General features: G+C 23.8%; 2 protein-coding genes across 4 annotated transcripts; one reads left to right on the forward strand and one right to left on the reverse strand.

Annotated features, from left to right (window-relative positions):
* Window positions 1-586: 586 nt before the first annotated feature.
* Window positions 587-4,317, reverse strand: LOC149512164 (dimethylnonatriene synthase-like). Its single transcript, XM_089752819.1, has 2 exons — window positions 3,346-4,317; window positions 587-1,487 (listed from the first exon to the last, which is right to left on the reverse strand). The coding sequence occupies exons 1-2, from the start codon at window positions 4,294-4,296 to the stop codon at window positions 858-860; spliced, it is 1,581 nt and encodes a 526-aa protein (XP_089608945.1). The 5' UTR covers window positions 4,297-4,317; the 3' UTR covers window positions 587-857.
* Window positions 4,318-20,918: 16,601 nt separating this feature from the next.
* Window positions 20,919-26,308, forward strand: LOC111314426 (cyclin-C1-2-like). Of its 3 annotated transcripts, XM_022915776.2 has the most exons (9): window positions 20,920-21,033; window positions 21,157-21,263; window positions 21,902-21,941; window positions 22,806-22,850; window positions 23,581-23,699; window positions 23,790-23,904; window positions 24,493-24,543; window positions 25,432-25,579; window positions 25,961-26,308. In XM_022915776.2, the coding sequence occupies exons 1-9, from the start codon at window positions 21,002-21,004 to the stop codon at window positions 26,063-26,065; spliced, it is 762 nt and encodes a 253-aa protein (XP_022771511.2). In that variant the 5' UTR covers window positions 20,920-21,001; the 3' UTR covers window positions 26,066-26,308. The 3 variants fall into 3 exon arrangements, with proteins under 3 accessions (XP_089608257.1, XP_022771511.2, XP_089608258.1); XM_089752131.1 differs by lacking the exon at window positions 24,493-24,543 and having other exon boundaries at window positions 20,919-21,033; XM_089752132.1 differs by lacking the exons at window positions 20,920-21,033; window positions 21,902-21,941 and having other exon boundaries at window positions 21,044-21,263.
* Window positions 26,309-27,594: the final 1,286 nt, after the last annotated feature.

A 27,594-nucleotide genomic window follows, 5' to 3' on the forward strand; every position in this document is an offset into this window, starting at 1 on the left:
TTTTGTAGATCTTATTTTTACTGATCTATTTTTTTTCTAGATCCTAATTTAAATTTGGGAAATCTCGTTCTATGTTCTAATTATTTTGAGTTTCAATGATTTTAAGTTCAATCTTTTTTTTTTTTATCAATTTAGGTATGAATAGGTTTAGAATCGAGATTTTTTTAGTGAATTTTGGATTTGAATTCATTTAACCAGGTGTCACTAGCAAAGGTTATTTTTGTCAAAGCCTAATTCTGTGGTAGGTAGGGATAAAACGTTTCGGCTACGTCTTGAAATTTTTTTTGATTAGTGAGCAGTATTTTAATTTTTCATAAATCAAACTGAAATCTATCACTATAAGAAAGGATGATATCAGTGATAAAAATTTTCGTTGTCAATGTCTTTGATTTCATGGATAATAAGATTTTTAATAGAGGGTTTTGGTGACAAATTTCTATCAATATTTCTTTAATTTCTGTCACTAAACTATTTTTCCATTAAAATATTTTTTGAAATTAAATTTAAAATTTCATTGGTAATATTAATTGGCAAGAAAAATTTCCATTGATAAGTGTAAGTTTATTTCAATTTTTTAAAAATCTAATTATGAAATTCCATCCATAGAAACCATTAATAAAGGGTTCATATTATTTTTAATAGTAAGGATTCATATCCTCTATTAATTTAAAATTTATTTTTTCCCTTACACAAATTAGAGCTAAGGGTATATCACCCCTTTGGGAGTAGAACAATAAAGATTGTATTATAGGCCTGATATATAGATACCCAATCCATTAAAAGGGTGGGATACGACCACTAAGCAAAGGCCCTTGATTATTAATTATCAACGTTCTAAATCTCAAATTTATTATGCCTTAAAGGCACTTATAAAACTCCTCCGAAAGGCGTGGGGTGAGGACAACTTCAAGAGGATTCAGCTTGGGCAAGGCAAGGCCCAAGCCTTCGGCCATGTCCACTGACTTGCCATCCGGTGTTCTAATGTCAAATCCCTGAAGCAGTTTCCCCAGTGTCAAGTGAACAACTTGCAAGCCGAAGGTTATTGCAGGGCATGATCTTCTACCGGAGCTAAATGGAATGAACTCGAAATTTTGACCCCTAACATCAAAATGAGCATGAGTTGTCATAAACCTTTCCGGTTGGAACTCGCCGGGGTTTTCCCAAACTCTTGGGTCTCGCTGCAATTTCCAAAGGTTGATGATCAAACGGGTGCCCTTAGGGACATGATACCCAGCAATGCAACAATCTTCCGTGGCCTCACGGATTCCAGTTATGGGACCTGGTGGGTACAAGCGCAGAGTTTCCTTGACAATGGCTTGTAGGTATTTCAGGTTCTTAATATCTGATTCTTCAACCCACCTATCTCTTCCAACGTGGAGGTCCAACTCTTCTTGTGCTGCCTTTAGCACGCTTGGATGATTCAATAGTAAAGAGAGTACCCACGTTATTGTCACAGATGTGCTTTCTCCTCCAGTCAGGGTAAGAATCTGCAAACAACAGCACAATTTTAAGCATATGTGATGTGGCCACTTTCCTAGTAATTTTTTCTTTTTGTTTTTAATATGCTTTTTCTTAATTCTTCCACTCTTGGTATATATCAATCTCAGTATTTTCGTCTTTTTTTTTCTTTCCTGGAAAGTATTTCAACTAATTTGAAGTACATAAAAAACTTAATGTCACTAGAATTGGACCCATGGTTTACTATATGATTATTTTTTATTTTTTAAATTATGTTTTAAATATAAGATAAGTAAATTTTTTATACTAATTTTTACTGAATGATAATAGGTGGACAAATATAAATGTATTTTTTTAGAAATAAATAATAAAAATATTTAAGAAATGCAAATACAAATTAAAAACATAAATAAGTACATATCCTTTTTATAGTAATTCAAACTCAATTTTGATTTGATAAAAATTGTTCAAAAAAGGCAAATTTTGACTCAATCTTTTTTTTTAAAATATTGCACTGATTGTATCTTGACGAAACAAAACCTATTAGATATAAGTTTTTTTATCATATTTACATCTATTTTATCTAATAAAAGAATTTTTAAAAGAAAAAAATTACCAAAAAAAAAAAAAACTAAGATGGCATGGGAATTTATTAAATTAAAGTATTAAATAATAATTTTTTAATAAAATATTTAAGTATAAAATTAATTAAATAATAAAATACATACTTTATATATATTTAGGATAAGGTATAACATACAAAACCTTATTTTTACACAAACTCAATTTAAAAAGAAAACTCAATCCTATTATCCTAAATTTAAAAAAAAAAATAGTGCACTAATTGAATCGGTGTAAATAGAAACGTATTGAACATGAGTTATTTTGTCATCTTTATCTCAATTAACTTTTTTATTATAAAATTTATTTAATAAAAAATCAAAAAATTAAATAAAAAGGAAAAAAAAACTTTAAATAATAAACATCAGAGATGAAATAAAACACATTAAACTCGTCTTTGATCATATTGAATTTAAAAAAAAAAATTCTTGACACAATATCAATTTTTTTAAAAGCACTAGATCGATGCAAATTGAAACTAATTAGATACGAATTTTATCATCCTTACCTTCATTTATTTTCTTATAAAATTTATCTAATAAAAAAATAAAATAAAAAATAAAAAAAATTTAAAAGTAAAAGAATTAACAAAATAGATTTAATAAAAAATAAAAATAAAAAAATAGATTTTTGAAGGAAGGATAAAATGTCATTTATTGATGTCACTATAAGAGATCATTGACTGCACGGTTTATATATTTGTATGTCATTGGACTATAAATTCCGAACTATTAATATAATTAAATGAACAGTTTTGTACCGTACAGAATTACGAGTAAAGTGTTCCAACTCCAAAACTACAAAAATTAAATGCAATGTTGACTAGACCCTTGATCTTTGCTTACACGGTTATGTTTAATTGAACCTTGTTTCATTAAAATTAAAGCTTTATTTTTAAAAAATATAATAAAATAAGTAACAAAATTAAATACCAAAATTTATAATGATTTACTCTCATGGTAAGCATTGTGTCTATTTTATACACAAGTTGTAATTTTCATTAGAGATTATACAGCGTGATAATAAACTTTTAAAATGATGATCTTTTAAATATAAAAATAATTAAAACAACCAAATTACATGTATAAAAATTCAGTGTAAAAATCTATTTTTAATTAGACTAGACACAATTTAACGCATTTATATATAGCCTTAGAGGTTAAGAATTGAAAATATCCATCAAAGACATCAAGTGTAAATCGTGAAAAAAAAAATAGAGATGTATGAGATACTAGTAATAACTAAAGCTCAAAATAGGAACCATACCAAGGTTGTTGCCTTCACAATAGTATCGCGGGTATGCCCTGAAATTACAGCGTCCTCTGGCAAGTTCGCTAACATCACGTCCATGAAGTCACTTTCACAGGTACTCTGGCTCTCCTTTTTTCTCCTAAGATGGTCCTCCAGCCAAACACTGATTACCGAGTTAAGTTCCTTTGCTGTCTTCTTCATGGAACGCACATGCCCTTGAATATCCATCCATTCAAGGTACGGCAGAGCATCTGCCAAGACGAAAATCCCGAAGAGATACACAGCTTGTTTTATGGCTTTTTCGTACCGCCATGGCTCACTATTTACTTGAGCGTAAGTGCTACTAGAAAATCGCTTTCCAACGAGCATCCTTAGGTTTATGTTGAAAGTCAAGCGTTCCAACACCTCGTTCATAGTCACTTGGGCGCAATTATCAGCTCTATTTTGTGCACAAAGTCCGAACAACTCTTTGATAAACAAGTCCATTTCGGAGAAACGAATGTGCTTCAGCTTCTCAAGACGATGGCTTGAAAGAAGCTCAATCGTGGCAATCTTGCGGATATTACGCCAATATTCTCCGTATGGGGCAAGTGCCAAAATGGCGTTGTTGTAGCCTATATGCCTCCCAGCTGCGATATTTGCTCGCGTAGCCAGTGTTCTGTCATTGTTGATCAAGCAATCCTTGGCAATTTCCCAACTGCTCACCACCAACACTCGACGGCTACCGAGCTTGAGTGAGTAGAGTGGGCCATATTTGTCAGCCATAGCTCCTAGCTTCTTGCATAGTGTTTCTTTCCCACCTAGGAGATGGAGGTGACCAATTAGTGGCCATGAGCCAGATGGTTCGGGGATACAACTTTTCTTAGAATATTTTGATATATTTCTCGAGAAAACATATAGAACCAGCAGGAAAGCTAAGACCCCTTCAATTAGTTGGATAAAAGTATAAAGATCCATGGTGATCATGGGAGATTGGAATTCAAGTTCTATATATGTTCAAACTAGTATTATTGTCTACTGCTATTTATAGCTGAGGGAACCCGACCCTTTAGTTATACAAAAATAAAAAAAAATTATATTTTCTTTTGAAATAATTACTACAATTTTAATTTTTAATTCTTCAAAAATTATTAATACTTTACTTTTTATCTAAATTAACTTTTTCTATATTTTAAAAAATAAATAACAAAAATAATAAAAAATAACTCCTTACTCACTTTCGCTAGTAAAAACTCTTATCATACAATTTTTTTTTTAATACAAAGAAAGAATGTCCTAATTTAAGAATAAATGTTCTAGTTTTAGAATAAGAGAAGCAGTTATATTTTTTAATTTAAATATTTGTAAATTTGTACTCCTAATATGACATATAATAATTAGATAATTTAAATATGGGAATTTCCAATTTATAAATAAATTAATTAATTTATAAATTAAATATTACAATCAAATAAATAAATTATTGTCACATCATGTAGGGCCAAAGTATTAAGATAACAGTGGGAATGAATAATATTTTTCAATAAATAAATATTTGAAGTGTAATAATAACAATTATAACATAAATAATCTAAATAAAATTAGAATTATACATTTTATTATTAAAAATTTTACATATATATTTTTGTTTGCTTTTAATTATAACCAAACAAATTTTTTATTTATTATATTATTTGTTTCCAAAATTAATAAAATATGCAGCAAAAGTAATAATTAACCAAAGTGGGGTTGATCATTAGCCCAATCATTTTCAGCCTGCCTGATTTATGTATGCGACAATCCTTTGCGTGTTAAACGTTTGAGAAAATGATCGGAGAGACGGTGACTTATTTTCAAGGGAGGGGGCGGCGGTGTGAATGTCGAGTTCACAAGCAAATCAGGATCAATTGGTACAATGTGTTGTGGATTTGTATGATCTGATGTATTATTGTATATATGTTATATATTTTTCAATAAATTATATAATAATCTTTTATAAAATTTAATTTTAAATATATTATTAAAATTGTATGTAATCTTTAAGATTTTAAAATTAATTTTTTTATAAGATATCATTATATGATTTGTTATCAGTGTAAATTTTTTGTGGATTGTTTAGTATATATAACTGGATTTATTATGAAAATATTATTTAACATATTGTTAATGAAAGTTTTTTATTTAATATATTATTAATGAAAGTTTTTTATCTGCATACATGAATTTTAAAAAGTAATACATATCATACTTATTTATTTAATATATTTTAAGTGATATATGTCACTTTTTTAATTTTGCTTGCAAAATTTAAAATCTTCAATATCATTATATTTACATTTTTTGAAATATTGTTGATCACTTCTTTAGCTAAACATATGTTTTCAGATTTTTTTATTTCAAAAAATGGTATGTGACAAAAACATAAAATTAAATATTTAAAAATTCCTAGCACATAAAATATTTTTTAATAGATACAAAATTTTGCAACATGATATATACATGAATTTAGTGACAGAACGAATAATTTTATTTAATAGGAGTTTAGTTTAAACATATTAAATTTTTAAAAAATAACATAATAGTATTAAAAAATTAAAACTTTTGTATCTAGATCTAGTTGTTAAAAATTTTATAATTATCTTTAATGCAGTTTTATATTTTGAAAAATATTGAACAATAATTTTATTGTCAATATTTTTTTAATATACATAATTAAACTATCATTTAGCTAATATAAATGAGTATTCAAAATGTTTATTAGTGAAGATGCTCTTTCGGCAATTAATGATAATCTCAACAATAAAAAAATTTGAATTATTAAAATTTTTTAAATTTTATTTAAAATACATATCATGTTAAAATATTTTTTTGTCTCCACTGCGCTTCAGCCCCGATAGGACCCATGCCCCCATGAGCCTCTGCGTCTCTAATGACAGACAGGCAAAATCGTAGCCCACCACATCACAATCATAGTAGCTACGACATATATTTTCATACATTTAGTGGCGGTGGTTACATAACCCATTATAGGCAATATTTTCCTCAAATATTTTCCAAGATTTAGCGGCGCCGGTACGTGACTGATTATTATAGCCACTATTTTCCTCATGTCCAACGATTAATGACAAAGAAAATCTCCCCCACGAATAAGAAGACTTGAAAGCCACATAATTGACATATACAAGCGATTAATACTTTTATCTATCAACTTCTGGAATAAGTTTTTCCAAATCTTGGTCCTTTTGCATTGTAACTGAAATTTTGTTAAATATCTCTTAAGAAAAGAATAAAATATTTCCATTCCATTTTGTTTATCACTCTCCATATTTTATGCTTTTCCATTTCATTTTCTTTAACAATCTCTCTTGTTTTAGTAAAGGATTTTTTTTATCTTTTGACATTAAAATCTATGCTACATCAATTTTATAAAAGAAATTAAAAATTTTAATATAAAATACAATAAAATCATTTTTTAAATATGCTGTGAGATTAGAAAACCAAAGACAAAGATTATGAAAAAAAAAAAAAAAGATACTATATAGAATCTAAACTATTTATAATGCACTTGACTTAGATTGGTGTTGTAAGTCAAGAAACAACAATTTAGTTAAAAAAAAATTACTAAAAATCAAAATAAAATAAAATTAGGGATGTTTATGTCCTTATATTTTCAAAATAAAATAAACTTATTTTTATATGCATGTAATAAAATTAAACGTTCATCACATAATTTCCCTCCTTTTTTTAAGACTTAGATTTTATTTATCATTTAAAAGAAAAAAAAAATACACACCTATCATGATTCAGGGGCGCAGCTACACAATTTTTTAGTCAATCATCACTCAATAAATAAAAATTTTATTCATTTTTAAAATGGCAATATTAAGATTTCTAACAAAATAAAAAATATTTAAATTTGTATATAATTAAATATAATCACATGTTAAGTGTGAATGAATAATAGCTAAATATGTTCTCGATCTTTTACTTAAAATGAAAACAAATTCATATTTGTTATTATATGAATACTAAGAGTATACATTTTTATTTTATTACAGTTAGAATCTTGATTTTACAAAAAATTTAAATTTTTATTAAAAACTTCTAACTTAGATGATGTCATTTAAAAAATACATTTACGCAAATAAATAACAAAAAAAAAATAATCAAATGATATTGAGCCCAAAGTTTTGTTCAATTCATCGTATAATTATTTTTATAAAATGATATTCAATAAGTCTAAAATTTAAATTTAAATATTTATAACTTTTTTTTCATTTGAGACCCTCGATGTTTGATAATCAATTTAAGCTTCGATTAATCCAAAGTCAAACCCCATAAGAGAGTAAGTTTTTTTAAATTTTTTTTTTTTTATTCATAAAATTTGAAATAGAGACATTACTTAAGATAAATCGAGCTTCTTGCCTCTCTAATCAAACAGGTGATGATTATAACTTTTTCTTTATTCAAAGATGCAAGTTCCTTTGTACAAAAAATAATAATAATCAAATAATGTTTAATTCAATTTATAAATTTAAAAATGAATATATTATAAGCGTGATTGCATCATATAGTATCAAATTATAGTTATTTTTTAATGAATTATACTTTTTTAATAACTAAAACAATTAAAATTTACGTAATTTTTTAATAATATAATGTAAAAAAATCCTTATGTGTTTTATATAATATGAATTAATATATGGAAATGATCCCACTAAAATTACTTTTAGCTATGCCACTGGTATGATTCCTCCCTTTATATATATATATTGATCAACTTATGCCAATTTTTAGTTTTATATATTTTTTATAATCACTTATTTTAAGAGATTCAATAAATGAAATTAAACCACTTTTTTCCTTTTAACTTATCTCTTTTATTTTTTGGATACATTTAATTTCCTCCAAAATATCTATGTTTATTTTTGGGTCCAAAAATACTGCATGATAAATATTTTGTAACGTATATATTTTATAATATATAAACAATTTGAATTTGTTATCTGATAGTTATTTTTAATGTAGTTAGTTTGAAATGATAAAACATAGCATACAAATAATCTCTCAAGTACTATATTATTTAATAAATTCATAAATCAAGAAGTTAGGTACCAAATTAAAAAATTTTAAAGTTCAACTACCATGTTGAACATTTTCTATAATTTATGTTTTTTATGATATTAAACCTAAAAATAATTATTTGAAATTTTTTAAAATATAATTTTTAGGAAATTTTCAATTGATATTTTAAAGGGTTAATATTACAAATGACCCTTAAATTATTGTAAATTATTCAATATGATACTTAAATTTAAAATTTTTTAATTATAAATTTGTTAATTAATATAATACTGAAAAACTATTTATCATTTACATGTCATCTTTTGGAGTTAATTACAATAGAATTGAATATCATATTAGTTACTAAATTTATAATTCAAATATCACATTAAAGATTTTTAAAATATAAGTATTACATTGAATATTTCAATATAAATTAAGATCATTCCTAATATTAACTTTTTTTTCTATTAATTATTATTATGTATGTAAATGAAATAACGATTTCAATGAAATAATAATGAATAAATAAACAAATCATATGAACTATAATATAATTAATGTGAATAAAAATAAAAATCATCTGTTCGTATTAATTATTAGAATATAAATATTGTGAATATGATTTTAAACCTTCTATACATCTTTACAAATTACAATGTTAAAATATTAAATACTTATATCTAATCATTTAAAAATTATAAACAAATAGGATGCAAATGAATAATTTGATAAATAAAAATATTAATATACACACATTAGTTGTTAATAAAAATAAATATTTTTAAAAATAAAAAATATAAATTACACCTATAAATATCTTCATGATATAAATTATGTAGTATATAAATAATCATTTTCACTATATTTAATTTTTAGTTTTAGTTTTATTTTGTTATTAAAACTAACATTATTAGTATAATTATTATTAACAAAATATAATTATATTGACACGACTATATATTAAAATTTGTAAAATAATATAATATTTTTATACGTTATTTTTTATAGATAATATTTTTAATAAATTAAAGCTTATTCCAATAAAAACAAAGTTTGCTTTTGAAACCCAGTTACAATGCAAGGGTAAAATACTAATATGGATTAAAACTTTGTTAGGAGGCTAATTGTTATGATATTTTAAGTAAAATATTAAGGGAGCATTTGGTTTGTTGGATTTTAAGATTTTTTTTGAAATTTTTGTGATTGATTATAGAAAATATTTTTATTTTTATTTTCATTTTTTAAAAACAAGTTTTGTTTTTCATTTTTTATTTTATAGAAAATGTGTTTGTTAAATGAAAATGAAAAAACATTTTTAAAAAATGAAAATACGAAATGTGTTTGATACTGTATCTTGTGTTTAGAAAATGAAAAATGACATTATGAATTTATTCATGGACCATACTCCCGAAGGTCCACTGTTGTGGCCATAAAAATATTTTTTCCAATTATGTTAGTGCATGTGCACATTTAGAAGAACAAAATCATGCTGTTAGAGTATCGATTTGGTTTTTAAATTTTAAAAAGTAATATATTGATATAGATGGATGTAATGAAATGGTTCTTTCATCAGTCATACCGTTCATTAAACTATTAAACGAAAAGATGAAAGTAAAATTACAAAATAGGATAATGGATTGATAGTATTATAAGTTTAAGGTTAAGAGAAGAAATAAAAGTTTGATAAATTTTTTTATATTAATTCTTATGTATTTAAAAAAAAAATTAAGAAAAAATTTGCTAAGCTGTTAAATTATCCATAAATTATATTGTCAACTAAATCTATAGCTAGAAGGGACTTGAATTGAGTATTGAATATGATTTTTAAAGTTTAAGTTCAATTCGATCAAATTATTATTTTATTAATAAAATATTATTATTTATTTTATATTTTAAAATATATAAAAAATTTATATTATTAATATAAAAATTTATTTTAAAATATTTTAATTTTTAATAATAAAATGAGCTTATTTGGGTGAACCTTGAACAAAATTTTGAAATTATCATTAGGTTTTGTTCTGTTCATAAAAATTTTTAGTTACGATTTAAATAATTAAATTTGTCATTTTTTATTAATAAGTGATAGTAAAAATTTTATAATATTTCATCGAAAATCATATACTAATATTTTATAACTAAAAAAAAACTTGATTTTTTAATAAATATTTTATGATGATAAAATATTATTAAATAAATGATAAATAAACGATAAAACATTTATGATAATTTATACTTTAATTCTATGTTTTAAATAAAATAATAAATAAACTTGAAGAAAAATAAGGTAAAAATTAATTTTATTTTTTATATAATTATCAAAATTACTAGTATTAAGTAAAAAAATTTTATCTTCATTTTTTTTGAAATTTTAGTATTTAACGGTTTAACTAATAATTTTATTGACAGAGAGTCAATTTCATTACGACTATTAAAGTATAGGGACCAATATTTTACTTTTTAAAATTTAAAAATCAAAACGATATTAACCTAAAACTTTAGGAACCGTGAAAATAATTCACCTTCTTGCATTTTTTTGTCTCAAACCCATATTTTCTCTCTTTTTGCTCTTTCTTGCTAGAAAACATAAAAAACAACTTTTTTTATTATTAAAAATTGATGTGTTTTCATTCTCATTTTTTACAAAAAAATGTTTTCTCAAATTTCTACTAATTATATTTTCACTTATATTTTTTATTTTTCACAAAAATAAAAATAAAAAATGTCTAGTGTGTGTTTGGTTTAAAAAAATTTTTTCATTTTCTTTTTTGCTTTCCTTTTCAAAAACCAGTTTTGATTTTTTTATTTTTTATTTTTTTTGAAAACGTGTTTGGTAAAGGGAAATAAAAATTATTTTTTAAAAATAAAAATACAAAAATATGTTTAGTATTGTATTTAATGTTTAGAAAATTAAAAAAAATGTCCAATTTTGTCAAAGGTCCTTATACCTTGCAAAAATTTAAAATTTAATCCCTATATTATAATTTATACAAATTTAATGCCCGTACTATTTTAATTTGATAATCATAAACAAATTAAATCATTAATTTCATTAATTTTTATCATTAAAAATATTGATGTAGCTGTTAACTTGATGACGTGATCATTGATTTTGTTAAAATGACATTGATTTATCGATGTGATAACTTAAATAGATAAAATCAGTTGTTAAATTATACAAATGATCATTGTACTCATATAAATTTTGAAATTTAATATTTATATTTGCATGAAATTTTAAATTTAATCCCTACGTTCTCACGAATTTTGAAAATTTTTCCTATAACATAAAAATATTTTTAATTTTTTAATTTTTAAAAAATATTTTAATCTTTTAATATAAACAATATTTTAAAAAATATATTATTTATTATATATACTTAATTATTAATAATATAATATTATTATTATTTATATTAATCAATTACAATATTAATAATTAAAATTAATATATCAAAGTTAATATTATTTTAATTATATTAAATATATCATAAAATAAAATTTATAATAAACCAAACTATTGACTGAAATGATCATTCCATCGAACCAAACAAAATAAGATATTCAAATCTAAATTTTTATAATGGTGAACTTTTATTCACTTGAATGATGAACTTTGGATATTAACAAAATGGAAGGAAAAAATAATTTATTTGATAAATTAAAATATCAACGTCATGTATCATAATGAGAACTTTTAATTTTTTTTTTTATCTTTGCAAAAAGAACTTATTTAAATAATTATGTTAAATTAAATAATAAAATTAATTCTATAACCAATACATTTTGGGTTTAGTAATTTATTTTAATGTATTTAGGATCTTGAACCTAGTTTTAATTATAAAAAATCATTTAAATAGGACTTAATTTCAAGTAACAAAAATATTGTTTGTTGGACAATTTTGCTCTTATGGGATGAAATTATTATTCTAAACCATTTAATAAATTAATAAACAATAGTTTTATCAAAATTAAATAATGACATATTTTTATCATATATTGATAAATTTATAATAAATTTTTTATAGATTTGTGTAATTTTTTTTTCATATGGCCATAATATACTAAAATTACAATAGAAAACTGTGACAAAATTAGTAATAGATTTTATATTTTATAACAAAATGTAACAAAAAATAATAACGGAATTAGTAATAGTATTTCATATAAGTGATAAAAAATTATTAGGAATTTAATGATAATATATGAAAATTGAGATAGAATATTATAATAGATTTTCAATATTGTGATAGAATATTATGACAAAATATTGTGATAATTTTTAAAATTTAATATTTAAAAAAAATTATAAAATATTTAAAATATTTTTTATATTATAGGGACTAGATTTTAAATTTCATTGGAGTATAATGATTAAAATTAAAATTTCGTGTGAATACATGAACTAAATTTTAAATTTTATATAAATACAGAAACTATTTATATAATTTAACAATTAATTTTTTTTTATTTTAATTATCAAATTAATAAAGTCATTATTCACATCAATAAATCATCGTCTATGTCGACATTTTTAATGATAAAAATTTGACAAAATTAATTATTAAATTAAAATTATTCAAAAATTAAAATTATATAAATTATAACATAAAAATTAAATTTTAATTTTTTCACGAAATATAAAAATCTCTTACATGATTCGACGAAAAAAAAAAAAACATGAGTTACAAATGGGCGTACCACACTTGGGTCCACCATCAATTCATGAAAAGATGTTGCCCAATTATATTAAACCACCTGGACATTTGAAGGAACAAAAACACGTTGCCGAGTGGAAAGCCATTCTTTTTGCATTTGGTTGGTATCGTTCTCAGGATGCGGATGATTTTATTGTTTGAAATCAAACATAATTTTATGTTTTTTTTTATAAATTAAATGCATCCGAACTTATAAAATAATTTTTATGTTTAATTCATAAAATATAATTTTTAAATATTTTTAAAATTACTAATAATATAAAAAAAAAGTTCAAAACCAAACGTTCCCTTAAATATTTCCTTTTGTTAACAAGAGAGATTAGTGTTATTATTACAAAATCAGATCAAATATCGGCCTAGATTCAAAGTACAAATCCTTCTCAAGAGTTGACGCCGACGAAGAAATATATCTTTGGAAATGTTTAACTACGTTATTCGCGTGTCAAGTGAGACAGACATCAACGTCTCTTTCAACACATCTATTGGCAATTTTCCATGCATCCACATTATGATTGAATCCCGCTTCAAAGAATGATTATATTGTAATGGTTGACAATAGGGTTGAAAAAAAAAAATTAAAAATTATAATATTTTATTTGATTTTGATTAAATTTAAATATTGAATATATATTAAATACATCTCAAATTTTAAATTAAAAAATAAAAAATCATATCCAATAGAATTATATATTTTTATTAATATATATTTTAAATTTTTTATAAAACAAAAATAATTATTTTATACTTAAATTTATTTAAATATATCAAAATTTATATTAGAATAATATAAAAATAAATTAATAAACTGAATCAAATCAATAAAAAAAAATCACATCGTATAAAAATTTAATTTAAATTTATATCAAAATTTAAATATTTATGTTATTTTAATTATATTAAATATATCATAAAACAAATTTTATAATAAACCAAATTATTGAATAGAGCTGTATTTGTAATAAACTCAAAATAGATCATGAATGAAATGAGTATTCTATCAAACCAAACAAAATAAGATATTCCAATATAAATTCTTACCAGAGATGAACTCTTATTCACTTGAATAATGAAACAAATAATTTATTTGATAAACTGAAATATCAATGTCTTGTATCATAATGACAACTTTTAATTTTTTTGATATATGCAAAAAGAACTTATTTAAATAATTATGTTAAATTAAATAATAAAATTAATTCTATAACCAATACATATTGAGTTTAGTAAATTATTTTAATGTATTTAGAATCTTAAACCTAATTTTAATTATAAAAAATCATTTAAATAGGACTTAATTTAAAGTGACAAAAATATTGTTTGTTGGATAATTTTACTCTTATTGGATTAAATTATTATTCTAAATCATTTAATACATCAATAAAAAAATAATTTTATTAAAATTAAATAATGACATATTTGTATCATATATTAATAAAGTTATGATAAATTTTTAATAGATTTGTGTAAAAATTTTTTTCATATTGCCATAATATACTATAATTACTACAGAAAAATGTGACAAAATTAATAATAAATTTTATATTTTATAACAGAATGTAACAAGAAATAATAACAGAATTAGTAATAGTATTTCACATAAGTGATAAAAAATTGTTACGAATTTAATGATAATATATGAAAATTATTATGGAATATTATGATAGATTTTTAATATGATGATAGAATATTGTGACAATTTTTAAAATTTAATATTTAAAAAAATTCAAAATATATTTTATATTATAGGAATTAGATTTTAAATTTCATTGGATTATATAGATTAAAATTAAAATTTCGTATGAATCTACAAACTAAATTTTAAATTTTATATTAATACAAAAATTATTTATATAACTTAACAATTAATTTCATCCATTTTAATTCTCAAACAAACAAAGTCAATACTCACATCAATAAATTAAAATCTATATTGACATTTTTAATGACAAAAAAGTTGAAAAAATTAATAATTAAAATAAAATTATCAAATTAAAATTATATAAATTATAATATAAAGATTAAAAAAAAATTTCACAAAATAAAAAAAACCTCTTACAAAATTCGAAGGAAAAAAAAAAAATATATATATATATATATATGTGTTACAAATGGGCGTACATACTTGGGTCCACCCATTAATTCATGAAAAGATGTTACCCAATTATATTAAACCACCTAGACATTTGAAGGAACAAAAACACGTTGCCGAGTGGAAAGGCATTTTTTTGCTTTTGGTTGGTATAGTTCTCAGGTTGCGGATGATTTTATTTTTTGAAATCAAACATAATTTTTTTGTTTTTTTTTTTAAATTAAATGCATCTAAACTTATAAAATAATTTTTATGTTTAATTTTTTAAAATATTATTAAATTAATATTATTTTAATTCAAATAAATTAATATAAAAAAATAATTATTATAACAATTTAAAATAAATATTATTCAAATAATTATAATTACTTAAATTTATTTTTTAAAATTTTTAGACAGATTTGTTTCTATAAATTTTTACTTATTAATTCACTGCTATGGTTTTTCCAAATGAAGAAGAGGCTACATTCATTCGTTTTCTTGGCTGGGAAGAGAACTCTGGTAAGGATGAAGCCCTACAGTAGATGAGATCAATGCTTTTTATCAGGAGGTAAGTTATTTCTTTCTTTTTTCTTTTTTGTTGTGCTTTTCCTTTATTGGTATAACTAAAATATGATGATACATCTGAACTCATTTATTATCGAATCGTGATACATATGGTGTATGGCTCGAGTTCAAGATAACCTCGCGTAATGCATGGTACCGTATATGCTAGTGGTGTTCGAAAAAATTATCCACATAAAAAATTAACATGTATTGATAATGATCGAAATATATGTTAAAATTAATATTTATTTAAATAATTATTTATTTTATTATAAAAAAAATTATTTTTATTCATACATATTTTACAATTTAATAGATAAAAGATATAAAAAACAAATTTATTTATTGAATAACTTCAAAATATTCATATCCACTTAAATAATTATTTATTTTAAAATTTCACAAAATATAAAAACCTCTTACATAAATCGACGGATACAAATGGGCCTACCACAATCGGTCCACCTATTAATTCATGAAAAGATGTTAGCCAATTATATTAAACCACCTGGACATTTGAAGGAACAAAAAACGTTGCCGATTGGAAAGCCATTTTTTTGCATTTGGTTGGTATCGTTCTCAGGATGCGAATGGTTTTAATTTTTGAAATCAAACATAATTTTATGTTTTTTTTTTTTAAATTAAATGCATTTGAACTTATAAAATAATTTTTATGTTTAATTCATAAAATATAATTTTTAAATATTTTTAAAATTACTAATAATATAAAAAAAAGTTCAAAACCAAACGTTCCCTTAAATATTTCCTTTTGTTAACAAGAGAGATTAGTGTTATTATTACAAAATCAGATCAAATATCGGCCTAGATTCAAAGTACAAATCCTTCTCAAGAGTTGACGCCGACGAAGAAATATATCTTTGGAAATGTTTAACTACGTTATTCGCGTGTCAAGTGACACAGACATCAATGTCTCTTTCAACACATCTATTGGCAATTTTCCATGCATCCACATTATGATTGAATCCCGCTTTAAAGAATGATTATATTGTAATGGTTGACAATAGGGTTGAAAAAAAAAAGAAAAAATTAAAAATAAATTAAAAATTATAATATTTTATTTGATATAATATTTTATTTGATTTTGATTAAATTTAAATATTGAATATATATTAAATACATCACAAATTTTAAATTAAAAAATAAAAAATCATATCCAACAGAATTATATATTTTTATTAATATATATTTTAAATTTTTTATAAAACAAAAATAATTATTTTATACTTAAATTTATTTAAATATATCAAAATTTATATTAAAATTTAAAAAAATTAATAAACTAAATTAAATCAGTAAAATGAATCAAATGGTATAAAAATTTGATTCAAATTTATATCAAAGTTTAAATATTTATAATTTTACGCGTTATATAAAAATTCCAAACTAAAATCTAATCTCACCATTATTAATCGTAGTTGACTACATAAAAACAGTACTACTAAAGCCGAAATTAAAACTATTGACTTGGAAAGCAAGGACCAGGCATGTATATTAACGTGGGCTACAACGACCTTGAAAAGTCCAAACTATACGGATCAGATATGCAGCGTTGAGGCGAATCCCAACCCAAGGCTATATATGTACTAAAAAAGTTAGATTTACCTAAATTTAGAATTTAATTTTTATATTATAATTTGAATAAATTTAGTTTAATATTGTTTTGATATGATAATTTTAGTTTAATTATTAATTTTATCAATTTTTTATTTAAAATATTGATGTCATAGTTGACATGATAACATGATCATTAACTTTGCTAATTTAATCATTGACTTTATTGATGTGCTAATTTGGATTAATGAAATCAATTATTAAATTATACAAATAATTATTATATTTATATTAAATTTAAAATTTAATCTTTTAAGTATAATTTTATAAAAATCTCATTCTCGTATAAGTTGAATTTAATAATTTGGTTAAATTATTAATATAAATCATATATTTATTTTTTCAAAATCTTTTTTAAATAAATATTTTTAAAAATTTAAAAAATTTCCATACCTTTACAATATTAAATTTAATATTTTTTAAATATTTAATTTTTTAAAAATTTTAAAATAATATTTTATTTTTTTAATATTATTTTAAAAATATTATTTTAAAAAATATTAAAATTTACATTTTTTAATAATTTATTTTTTAATTTAATTTTTTGACATTATTTTTATTTTTCCAAACTTTAACATTTTATTAACTTTTTGGAATTTTTATAAAATTTTATACTTTTTTTATTTTTAATTTTTATACTTTTTAAATTTTTATAGATAATATATAAAATTTATAAAGAAACATAAAAATGAAAAATATAAAAAGCTTCATGAAATTCCAAAATATTAAAAACAAAAAAATAAATATATTGATTAAATAAAATGTTATAACTTCAAAAATAAAAAGTTCAAAAAATGAATTTTATTCTAAAAAATAAAAAAAGTAAAATAGTGAATTTATTATTTTCAAATTTTGAGAAAATTTAAAAATTTTGAAATATTAAATTTCTTAAAAAATAAAATCTAATTTTTAAAAATTCAAAAATATTTTTTTCGTAAATTAATTTATTTAAATATATTAAATTTAATATTTTAAATAAATCTAAAAAAAATATAAAAAATGAAAATATTATATTTTTAAAAAATATAATCAAAATATTGCCCTTTTAAAAAATTAAAATATGATTTTTATTAGTAATTAGACCAATATTATTAAATTTAACTTGTATTAGCACTAAAATTTTATAAAATTATATTAAAGAGATTAAATTTCAAATTTATTATATGCATAGAGTCTATTTGCATAATTTAGTAATTGATTTCATTAATCCAACTTGCTACATTAATAAGTAAATGCTATATAAAAAAAGTCAATGATAACATTACCATTTTTAACTGTAAAAATTTAACAAAATTAATGACTAAATTAAAATTATCAAATTAAAATAATAAAAAAACTAAATTTATATGAATTATAATATGTGAACTCAATTCTAAAATTTGACATAATACAACAATCTCTAGCATAAATTAGACAAAAAAGTTATTACTATGTTGCAATAAATAAATGAAATATTATTTCGTTGTTGGCCCCAAAATACTTTATGAAATGGTAAAGTTACATAGTATACTAAAAAAAATATTAAAAATTAATAATTAAGTGGTTTATTAGTAAAGTATTAAAATTTTAATTTTAATTATTAAAATTTAATTTTTTGATAATTTCCAATACAAAAAACTATAACATATTAAAAAGAATGTCGTTTCAAGGGTAAAAAAATTGGCCTTGTATGATATTTCATTTACTTTTATACAGTGACGAATCTTCACATATAATTTAGAGAGGACTAATTAATAATGTATAATATATTTTATTTTTTTAAGTTGTATTTTAACATACTTATTAATATATATATATATATACATACATACACACACACATACAAATAACATAGTAATAAATATATGATAAGAGCATAAAATTACAAAACAAAAATATTACTATGACAACATTATATTTTTAATGATAATCTGATTTATAATTAACTATTGGATTACTAATTACACAAAATATTTTTATTATTTTGACAATTTAAAAGTGAAATAAAAAAATATGAATAAATCAATTATTAAATATTTTATCAAAACAAGAAAACTAAATTTACTTTTAAAAGAATGAAGATAAAAATTTGAGATTACAAGTTTGGTATTTTTTGTTATTTTGTAAAATAGTTCAAATATAATATTTTTTGTTGAAAAAAGAATTACAATATGTGATAGAGATTTAAATTAAAAATAAAAGTAAAAAATAATGAAGAAAAAGAAATGTTAACAAATATAAATGTTAAAATTTACAAATAATAATTATTGGATATAATAAATAAATAATTATAAATATGATTCGAGCATCTTTTAAATTATAATGCATAAATTTAATTTATAAAACACAAAAAATAATAAAATAAACATATTTTTGTCAAATAACTAATTTAAATGTATTTAATACAAATAAATAAAATATATATATATACGCATTAAAGGGGTTCCAAAAATTTTTGGGGCCAAGGCCCTTCAAGTTTCCGTTATGAATTGCCACTACTTTTATAATTTTTTAAAATATTATAGAATACAAGAAATAAATTAATAGTAGTGAAAATCATTCGTAGCTATAAATTTAAATGAATAAATTAATGACTAATTTTAACATAATTATTTTTGAAATAAAAGTAAAATTGTGCATTTTACCTTTAATACGATTATATTTGGTATGCTTCTAATTGTTTAAATTTTAAAATATTTTTTTAATTGCTATATATTTAAAGGTATCTCTTTTATTTTTTTAAATTAAATACTCGAGGTGGCATCCAAATGCTACACGATTGAGTCACGACGATTTTGGCGAAGTTAAGAATGGATGGTAGCTATAACTCGACCCAACCGTTGCAATACTTGAGAGGAAGAAAAAATGATTTTTTTAAAAATTTATTTAAAAATTGATACACATATCAAGTATACAAAATTCAAATAATTTAAATAAGTTTTTATTTTTTATTTAAATAAATATTTTCATTAAAAATTATGACAAAATTTCTATCATTCATTATGTATTATTCAAATTTTGTGTAAACATATTATTTTAAAATGAACATTTTATAAAATATTGATTTTTTTCAATAAACTCAATCAATTTATTAGTGTTAACATTTACTCATTTTAAATAAAAATTTTCATGAACATGACTGAAAAAAAAATCTTTATATTTCCTTTTTAGGATGGCAGTCTAGAAAATAATGTGTAATTAATTTTTTTTGCCATTCAATTATTGGATAGAGTAATTTTTTAATTTTATAGATTAAAAAATCGACACATATCAAATTTATTTTTAATTAATTTTTTAAATATACGTATATGTATCACTTTATTATTTTATTAATCTTATTAGTAGACTTGATGTATCAGTTTCCTAATCTTGTTAACAGACTGATTCAATCTTGCAACTGCTTTGTAAAATTTAAAAATACTTATTGGGCAATAGCAAGCCCACCTAGCCCAAATCCATAAACCTGGGCCATTAAACTCTAATTTCGGATAATACGAAAACGGCCTGCTTAATCTGGGCGGACCCAAACGAAATCCTGAGTCCTGACCACCGAAAGAAAATTCCAAATTCTTAATTTTGGAACATTAATCATTTCTAGAAAACTCGAACAAGGTAAATTAAGCACGAACATGATTCGGCTCTCAGAACAAGGGAAAAAAAAATGGCGGCCAATTTCTGGACTTCTTCTCACTTGTAGCAAACCAAACTGAACTCTTTCCATTGATTGTGCAATCTATCGCTTGTTTTTAGATTGGGTCAATATTTGCTTTTTTTTTGTCGACTTTTTTCTTGTTTGATTTAATTTTGATTTTGCAGCAAGCAGCTTTTGGATCCAGAAGAGGTGGATGTCGTACATCAACAAGATAAAGATAAAGGCATCACTCTTGAAGAATTTAAGCTCATTAAGATGCATATGGTGAATTGTATGTTCGCTTTCTCTCTTCTCCGTTTTTTATGGGTTTTGATTCAGATTCTCTTTCTACTTGATTCATAAATTTTGGGCTTTTTTTTTTTTTGAAGTTTATAATCTGTTTTTTTTAATCGGTTTAGCAGTTCTTATTGCTTAAACATTTTAGGTTGGTTTTGGGTTTTCATTTTGGCATATAATCTTATATTTCTTCATGTTATTAATCTATGGGAGTCTCTAATTTCATATCTTGGGTTCTTGAAGTAGCGAGCATTTAATTATCATAAGTTCTCCATATTGTGAGGAAAAAACAGAATTATTACATTTGATTGCTTTATATTTTGTCACCATAGAATTGATTCAAGAATTCAGAGTGCTCTTCCTTTTTAATATAGCTTTAATGTTTGTTTTTAGCATGGCTGTCAACGAGTTCATCAATAAGAGAAAAATTCGTACTTCGAGAATTTCTTTCTGTACTAAAATTTACTTTGTGGCTTATTATTGTAGTTAGAATTATAAAAGGAAATTGGTGGTTTTTAGAAAGCTATTTGCATGCAAATATGTGCATTGCCTAATTTAATTGAACTAATAGCTTTGTTCCATATAACTTCCTCATTAATGTTAGTGATTTTGTGCTTTTTTTTCCTTTCTTAGATATATTGAAACTAGCTCAACATGCTAAAGTGAGGCAAAGGTTTGATCTTATCTCTTGGTTTTTTAAGAAATTCCTTTCTGTTAACTGAAATGATTGACAATTTCATTCAGTGATGCCATTAATCTTTTTTATCTTTACTTTTCCTTTCTAAATTTTGTATAATGCTGTGGTTTCTTTATGCTGACAATGTTTAATTGTAGCTTTTATTGGTGAATCTGTAATAGCTCAACTGCTAATGTGACTAATATCTCTTTTTCATTCAACTGATATAGTACTTTTATGCCGCTGACATTTATTCTATATCCTAGCTGTCACGTAGTGTTATCCCTGGACTGAACTGGACTATCTAAAGGCAGAACATCTTTTTTTAATCACTTACTGAAGATCAACGTGGCAACTTTAAAATGAGAACACATAGGTTTCTGATCATGTGCTATGTATCTCTGCTGTAATGCTATTACTGATTTTAGTTGATAATTAATTACCCACATGCACGTGCATCAACACGCACTCGCAAACCTCTTATATTGGTTTATCAAATTAATCTATACTTAAAGCACTTTGTTTGCTGTAACTTTCTCCCTTAACACAATGGCTTCCTTCTGAAAAAAGTTGGTTACAAATTCTGTGTGGAAAATTCTAGCAAGTAATCACCCGAAGTTTGCTAACAGAAAGTGATCGTGAAGATTATGTATCCTTTAACAAAATATCATGCTTAAGCAGAGTTAGTTTCTCTCATTTATGAGACCATTATTTCCTGGAAAAACAGTGAACCTATTATGTTGCTTTGCGTAATGTATTTAGTATAACTTGTTGTCATTACAAACTCGATGTACAATTTTTTTTTTTCTGGCTTATTTTTCACCAAGTGTTATTATCTCTAAGATGTGGTTAATATTTCAGGGTTGTTGCAACTGCAGTTACATATATGAGACGTGTCTATACCAGGTATTTGGCATTTTTACTAATGGTGATGTGAAAGGTCATGCTAGTCATTGATGACAAGCGGATCATAACCTATCCTCTCATTTTCTTTCATTGGTTTTTTCTCAAGCTTTGAATTTCTTGTGACTTTTCAAGTACAATATTCCAGTTTTTTTAACATGTTACAAATTCATCATGAGTGACTTTATAATTAATTACCCTTGCAAAATTAGAGGTGCATAGGATGATAGATAGAATAAGATGATAATCATTCTATACTATGTTTGATTTGCATCTAAGGAGACGGATAAGATTGTAAAGAGAATTAATCATTCTCTTGGCATAAGATGATTCAATCCTCCCAAAATGGAGATGATTATTTTTAATCCATAGGATTAAACTTGTGTCCTATTATACTCTTAAAAATTACGTCAATAATTTAAATTGTATAAACTTTAAGGAAGGATAGTTTTGACCAATAATTAAAATTATTCTATCGTAATCCTTACACATATCAAACACAAGATAAGATGATATTATTTAATCTAATTCTATTCATAATATCATCTAATCCTATCCTATGCATAATCTTGTGTACCAAACATGCTATTTGCTCATTATTCTTTGTCTCACCATGTAACCATGAATTATTACATGGGATAGAGATGCATTGAATGTAAATTATGTAGAAGCTTCAATTTTCCACCATACAATGTGTTATCAATCACTAACCATATTTTTTCATGTCTTTCAGAAAGAGTATGACTGAATATGACCCACGTCTTGTTGCTCCTACTTGCTTATATTTGGCCTCCAAGGCAGAAGAAAGCACAGTGCAGGCTAGACTTCTTGTATTTTACAACAAAAAATTATGTAATCACTTACTACTAAGTTGGTTGATTAATCCTTTGAACTTCCCAGACATTTGGTATTTTACTGCAATCCACCATATTTGCTTTGCAGATTCTGATGAAAAGTATAGATATGAAATCAAAGATATACTTGAAATGGAAATGAAGATTTTAGAAGCACTTAACTATTATTTAGTCGTATTTCATCCTTACCGCACATTATCTCAGTAAGTTTTTATCTTCTTTGCCATAGTCTTTATGCATCTGTAGTTACATTTTAATTTGCATCACTAATCTTTTGCATCGTTAACAATTTATGGTTGGAATAAGAAAGGACTGAAACCTTAAGTTTTGCCTTAATAAGTTCAGACTACTTTGAGATAGAATCCTGTAATGTCATTCTATCTGTGTTAAGCTCTAACTCTATACGCTTCATATTTTCCCCACTTTGTTCTATTGTTCTTTTAAATCTTTTTTAGTTCCCTAATGACAAAATTGTATTTATCATTTGATATCAATAAATTAATTCTCATAGAATTAGGTTAGCATTTAATAAATGCTTATTTTATACTATAGATATGGACATTTATGATTTATTTCTTATTAAAATATTTTTAGTGAACTGAAACTCAATGCAGTCTTATCTAATAATTTACAATTGACATACGACTTTGATATGACCTTTTGCAATATAAAATTCATTGGAATTAAGCTACTTTAAGTTTAAATTATTCCAATACTGTTCTTTCTGCTAATTGGCATCAGTGTTTATTTTGACACATCTGAGTAGTATCTTGTGCCTGTCACCTTGGCAGGCTGTTGCAGGATGCTGGCATGAATGATATGAGTATGACTCAATTATCTTGGTAAGTGCCAAACTCTTAACATCAGTAATTGTTGAAGTTCAAAATATTTAATTCATGTCAGAAATATGCCCTAAAAAAAGTCTTCCTCAAGTCGTAAACTTGTAAAGAAGGGCTGCTGAAAGCATTTTGCCTTTGGCTTTGTGAACTACCTGTGGACCATTTCGCCTTTTCATTACTTTTAGGAAGAATTGATTGAAGATGCATGATACATAAACACAGAGATACACAAGAAGACATACAAGAAGTACCATTGATGGTTAGGAACAAAGATAAAGGACTGTAATGGTTTGACTGGCAACTTATATTTATATCAAACAGATAGAACTTAGCCTGAATTGAGACTCTGTTTAATTTTGATTTTTTGAGATTGATGATAGATTTTTAGATACCCGGCCTATGAAGCTATATAGGATCATGTCAGTGCTATAGTGCATGTAGATTATCTTGTGGGTTACTGTTAAGCTGTACATGAAGTTGGTCACTTTGCCAATATTGCTAAGTTGAGAAACTGAGAATTGAAGCTGGTTGGGGTAGAATTAAGTGCAGTTGTATTTAAGAAAACTATTTTGTCTGAACCAAGATTAACGAAAATTGTGGATGGAAATTTTGGAATTTTTTAGTATCCCTCATATGTATTTAGCTGGTTTTCAACTCCATAGTGTCCACATTGGAGACATAGTTCGTCATCTTGTATATCAAGATGCGTAGTTTCTCGCATGTGAAGGTAGGTTACATTGAGACTGGCTGGCGGCTGCACTAGTGAGCATGCCTTTTTTTCATGATCAATGATTGGTCTAAATTTGTCTCATGGATCCTTTCTCTTTTCTTCTTCTTTAAAGTTTTATTTAACTGAATAAATATACTAAAACTTGGTTTTCTGAAACACAGGGGACTTGTAAATGACACATACAAGATGGACCTTATTCTTATACATCCGCCATATTTGATTGCCTTAGCTTGCATATACATTGCTAGTGTATACAGAGAGAAAGATATCACCACTTGGTTTGAAGAACTTCGCGTTGATATGAATGTGGTGAGTTTTTTAAGCTAAATCTGATTCACAATGTTGTGGTTTCTTTTGTTATACAAAAACACTAGTCTTTGTGCAAAATTCTATTTAATTAAATGTACCAAAAAGTGTCTGCCTTTTTTGAAACTTTATTTTTCCATTTGTCTGGTGAGGCACTTTCACCTCATATATTTAACCGGAAAGAAATAATGCATTTTCTGAGATCGTACTACTGTAAATTGCATGGTATTTACTGGTCACCACCTTCTAATTCGAGCATTGCATGTCAAGCTGTGAAGTTTAGATAGACTGCAATGAGGTCCATCATGTCACAATTGCAATTAAACTTTTATAAAGAGTGCTTTATTTGTCAACATCTTAACTTCATTTCATTGAAACTGGCAGGTGAAAAACATCTCGATGGAGATTTTAGACTTCTATGAGAACAACAAAATGATTGCTGATGAACGAATAAGTACTGCTTTCAGCAAACTTGCTCATAAGCCTTAGATGATTGAGTGAGACCGCCAGCTGAAAAATACCGGCACACACCATTGCATGACTTGATATTATTTTCTTGTCGGTTGCAAGCAAGGTAACAGGTAACATGGTGAAGGCAGAAGTGAAAAGTTTCCAGCTGTATGATACCATAATGGTGCCATTAAAAAAGTTTGCAGAATATAATTACAGTTAATCTCCAATTACTTTTGAGATTTTTTTAACATAATTCAAATATTTCGTCTGTTTAATGAATGCTTGTTGTACCCTATAAATACATCCAAATAAATTAACCACAAGCCGGTCCCAAGAAGCAGCAAATAATAACCCAAATTCTAATTAATTAGAGGGATTGTCAATTAGTAAGTAAATAAGAAATAAATACATAAAAATAGTCAATATTTTATTTAATAAGAAAATTATCGATTAAGAAATGTTTATTTGAATAAGAACTTTAATGAATATATTATAAGAAAATAAATAAAAATTAATCAATTTTTAATCTAAAAACTATTAATTAATAATGAAATGGTTAATTTAATAAACAAAGCAGAGTCTTAAGATCTATGGATCAAACTCCACACTTTGACGTAAAAGCTTAGAGTAATACTAGAGATGACAATCAATCTCGTCCCGACGGCTTTCGATCAGATCCGATTTTATGGGGTTAGGTTTTTATTTTTGAATTTTAGTTTTAGAGTCAAGTCGGATATAGTTAGAGAATAATCGTGGTCGGATCGGGTTCGGATATGTCTAAAACTCGATTCGACCCGACATTATATAAAAAAATTATTTTTTAAATAAATAAATAATTATATATATTTATATAATGATATTTTTAAATATTTTATATTTAAAAAATAATATTTTATATTTTTAAAAATAATATTTTATTCATTTTAGGTCAAATTGAATCGGATACGATTTATATAGTGTCAAATTGAATCGAATTTAGGTATAAAAAAATCGAATAAAATCAAATTCGAATATGCTAAAATATAAAATCGAATTAAATTCGAGACGAGTAAAATCCATTCTGAACCTAACCCGATGTCGTCTTTAAGTAATACCCAAGGCCTAATGTCAAATGAAGTTTCGTACCAAATAACTACACTACATTATGACACTATACACAAAAAAAAAAAAAAAAAGTGGTTATTGGGCAAATTACATGGGACGTGGGTTCAATCTTTCATCAGCATTGAACAGTATAACAGATGCCAATCTAAGGCTTGATTTGACTTTGATTGAAACCTTAATCAAACTAAAGTTTTATCAACCAATCACGCAACCTCTTCTTTCATAGTTGTCAAATCAAGAAAATTACATAAACAAATTATTGAAGTACTAGCCTACTAGGTTCCAAATCATAGTTAGTTAATTTAATTTATAGAAACTCAAGGTACAAAATTCAGTGTTTTTTATTTTTTTTATAAAGTTTAATTTTATCTCAAGCATCTTCAACATTCCAATAATTTTAGTATGTTGTTTGATTAAAGAAACCTTGTATACTTGTTGATTTTTTTTAATTATACTTGTTG

The sequence above is a fragment of the Durio zibethinus genome, chromosome 23 (genome assembly GCF_047325235.1).
Source record: "Durio zibethinus cultivar Kanyao isolate XHJ-2024 chromosome 23, ASM4732523v1, whole genome shotgun sequence".
In the NCBI taxonomy this organism is placed as follows: Eukaryota; Viridiplantae; Streptophyta; class Magnoliopsida; order Malvales; family Malvaceae; genus Durio; species Durio zibethinus.

Coding starts and splice junctions, on each gene's coding strand:
- LOC111314426 (XM_022915776.2), top strand. CDS start 21,002: ATGGCGGCCAATTTCTGGACTTCTTCTCACTT. Junction 22,851..23,580: donor ATGAGACGTGTCTATACCAG/GTATTTGGCATT, acceptor CATGTCTTTCAG/AAAGAGTATGACTGAATATG. Junction 23,700..23,789: donor ATTTTACAACAAAAAATTAT/GTAATCACTTAC, acceptor TTTGCTTTGCAG/ATTCTGATGAAAAGTATAGA.
- LOC149512164 (XM_089752819.1), bottom strand. CDS start 4,296: ATGATCACCATGGATCTTTATACTTTTATCCAACTAATTGAAGGGGTC. Junction 1,488..3,345: donor TTGTGAAGGCAACAACCTTG/GTATGGTTCCTA, acceptor TGTTGTTTGCAG/ATTCTTACCCTGACTGGAGG.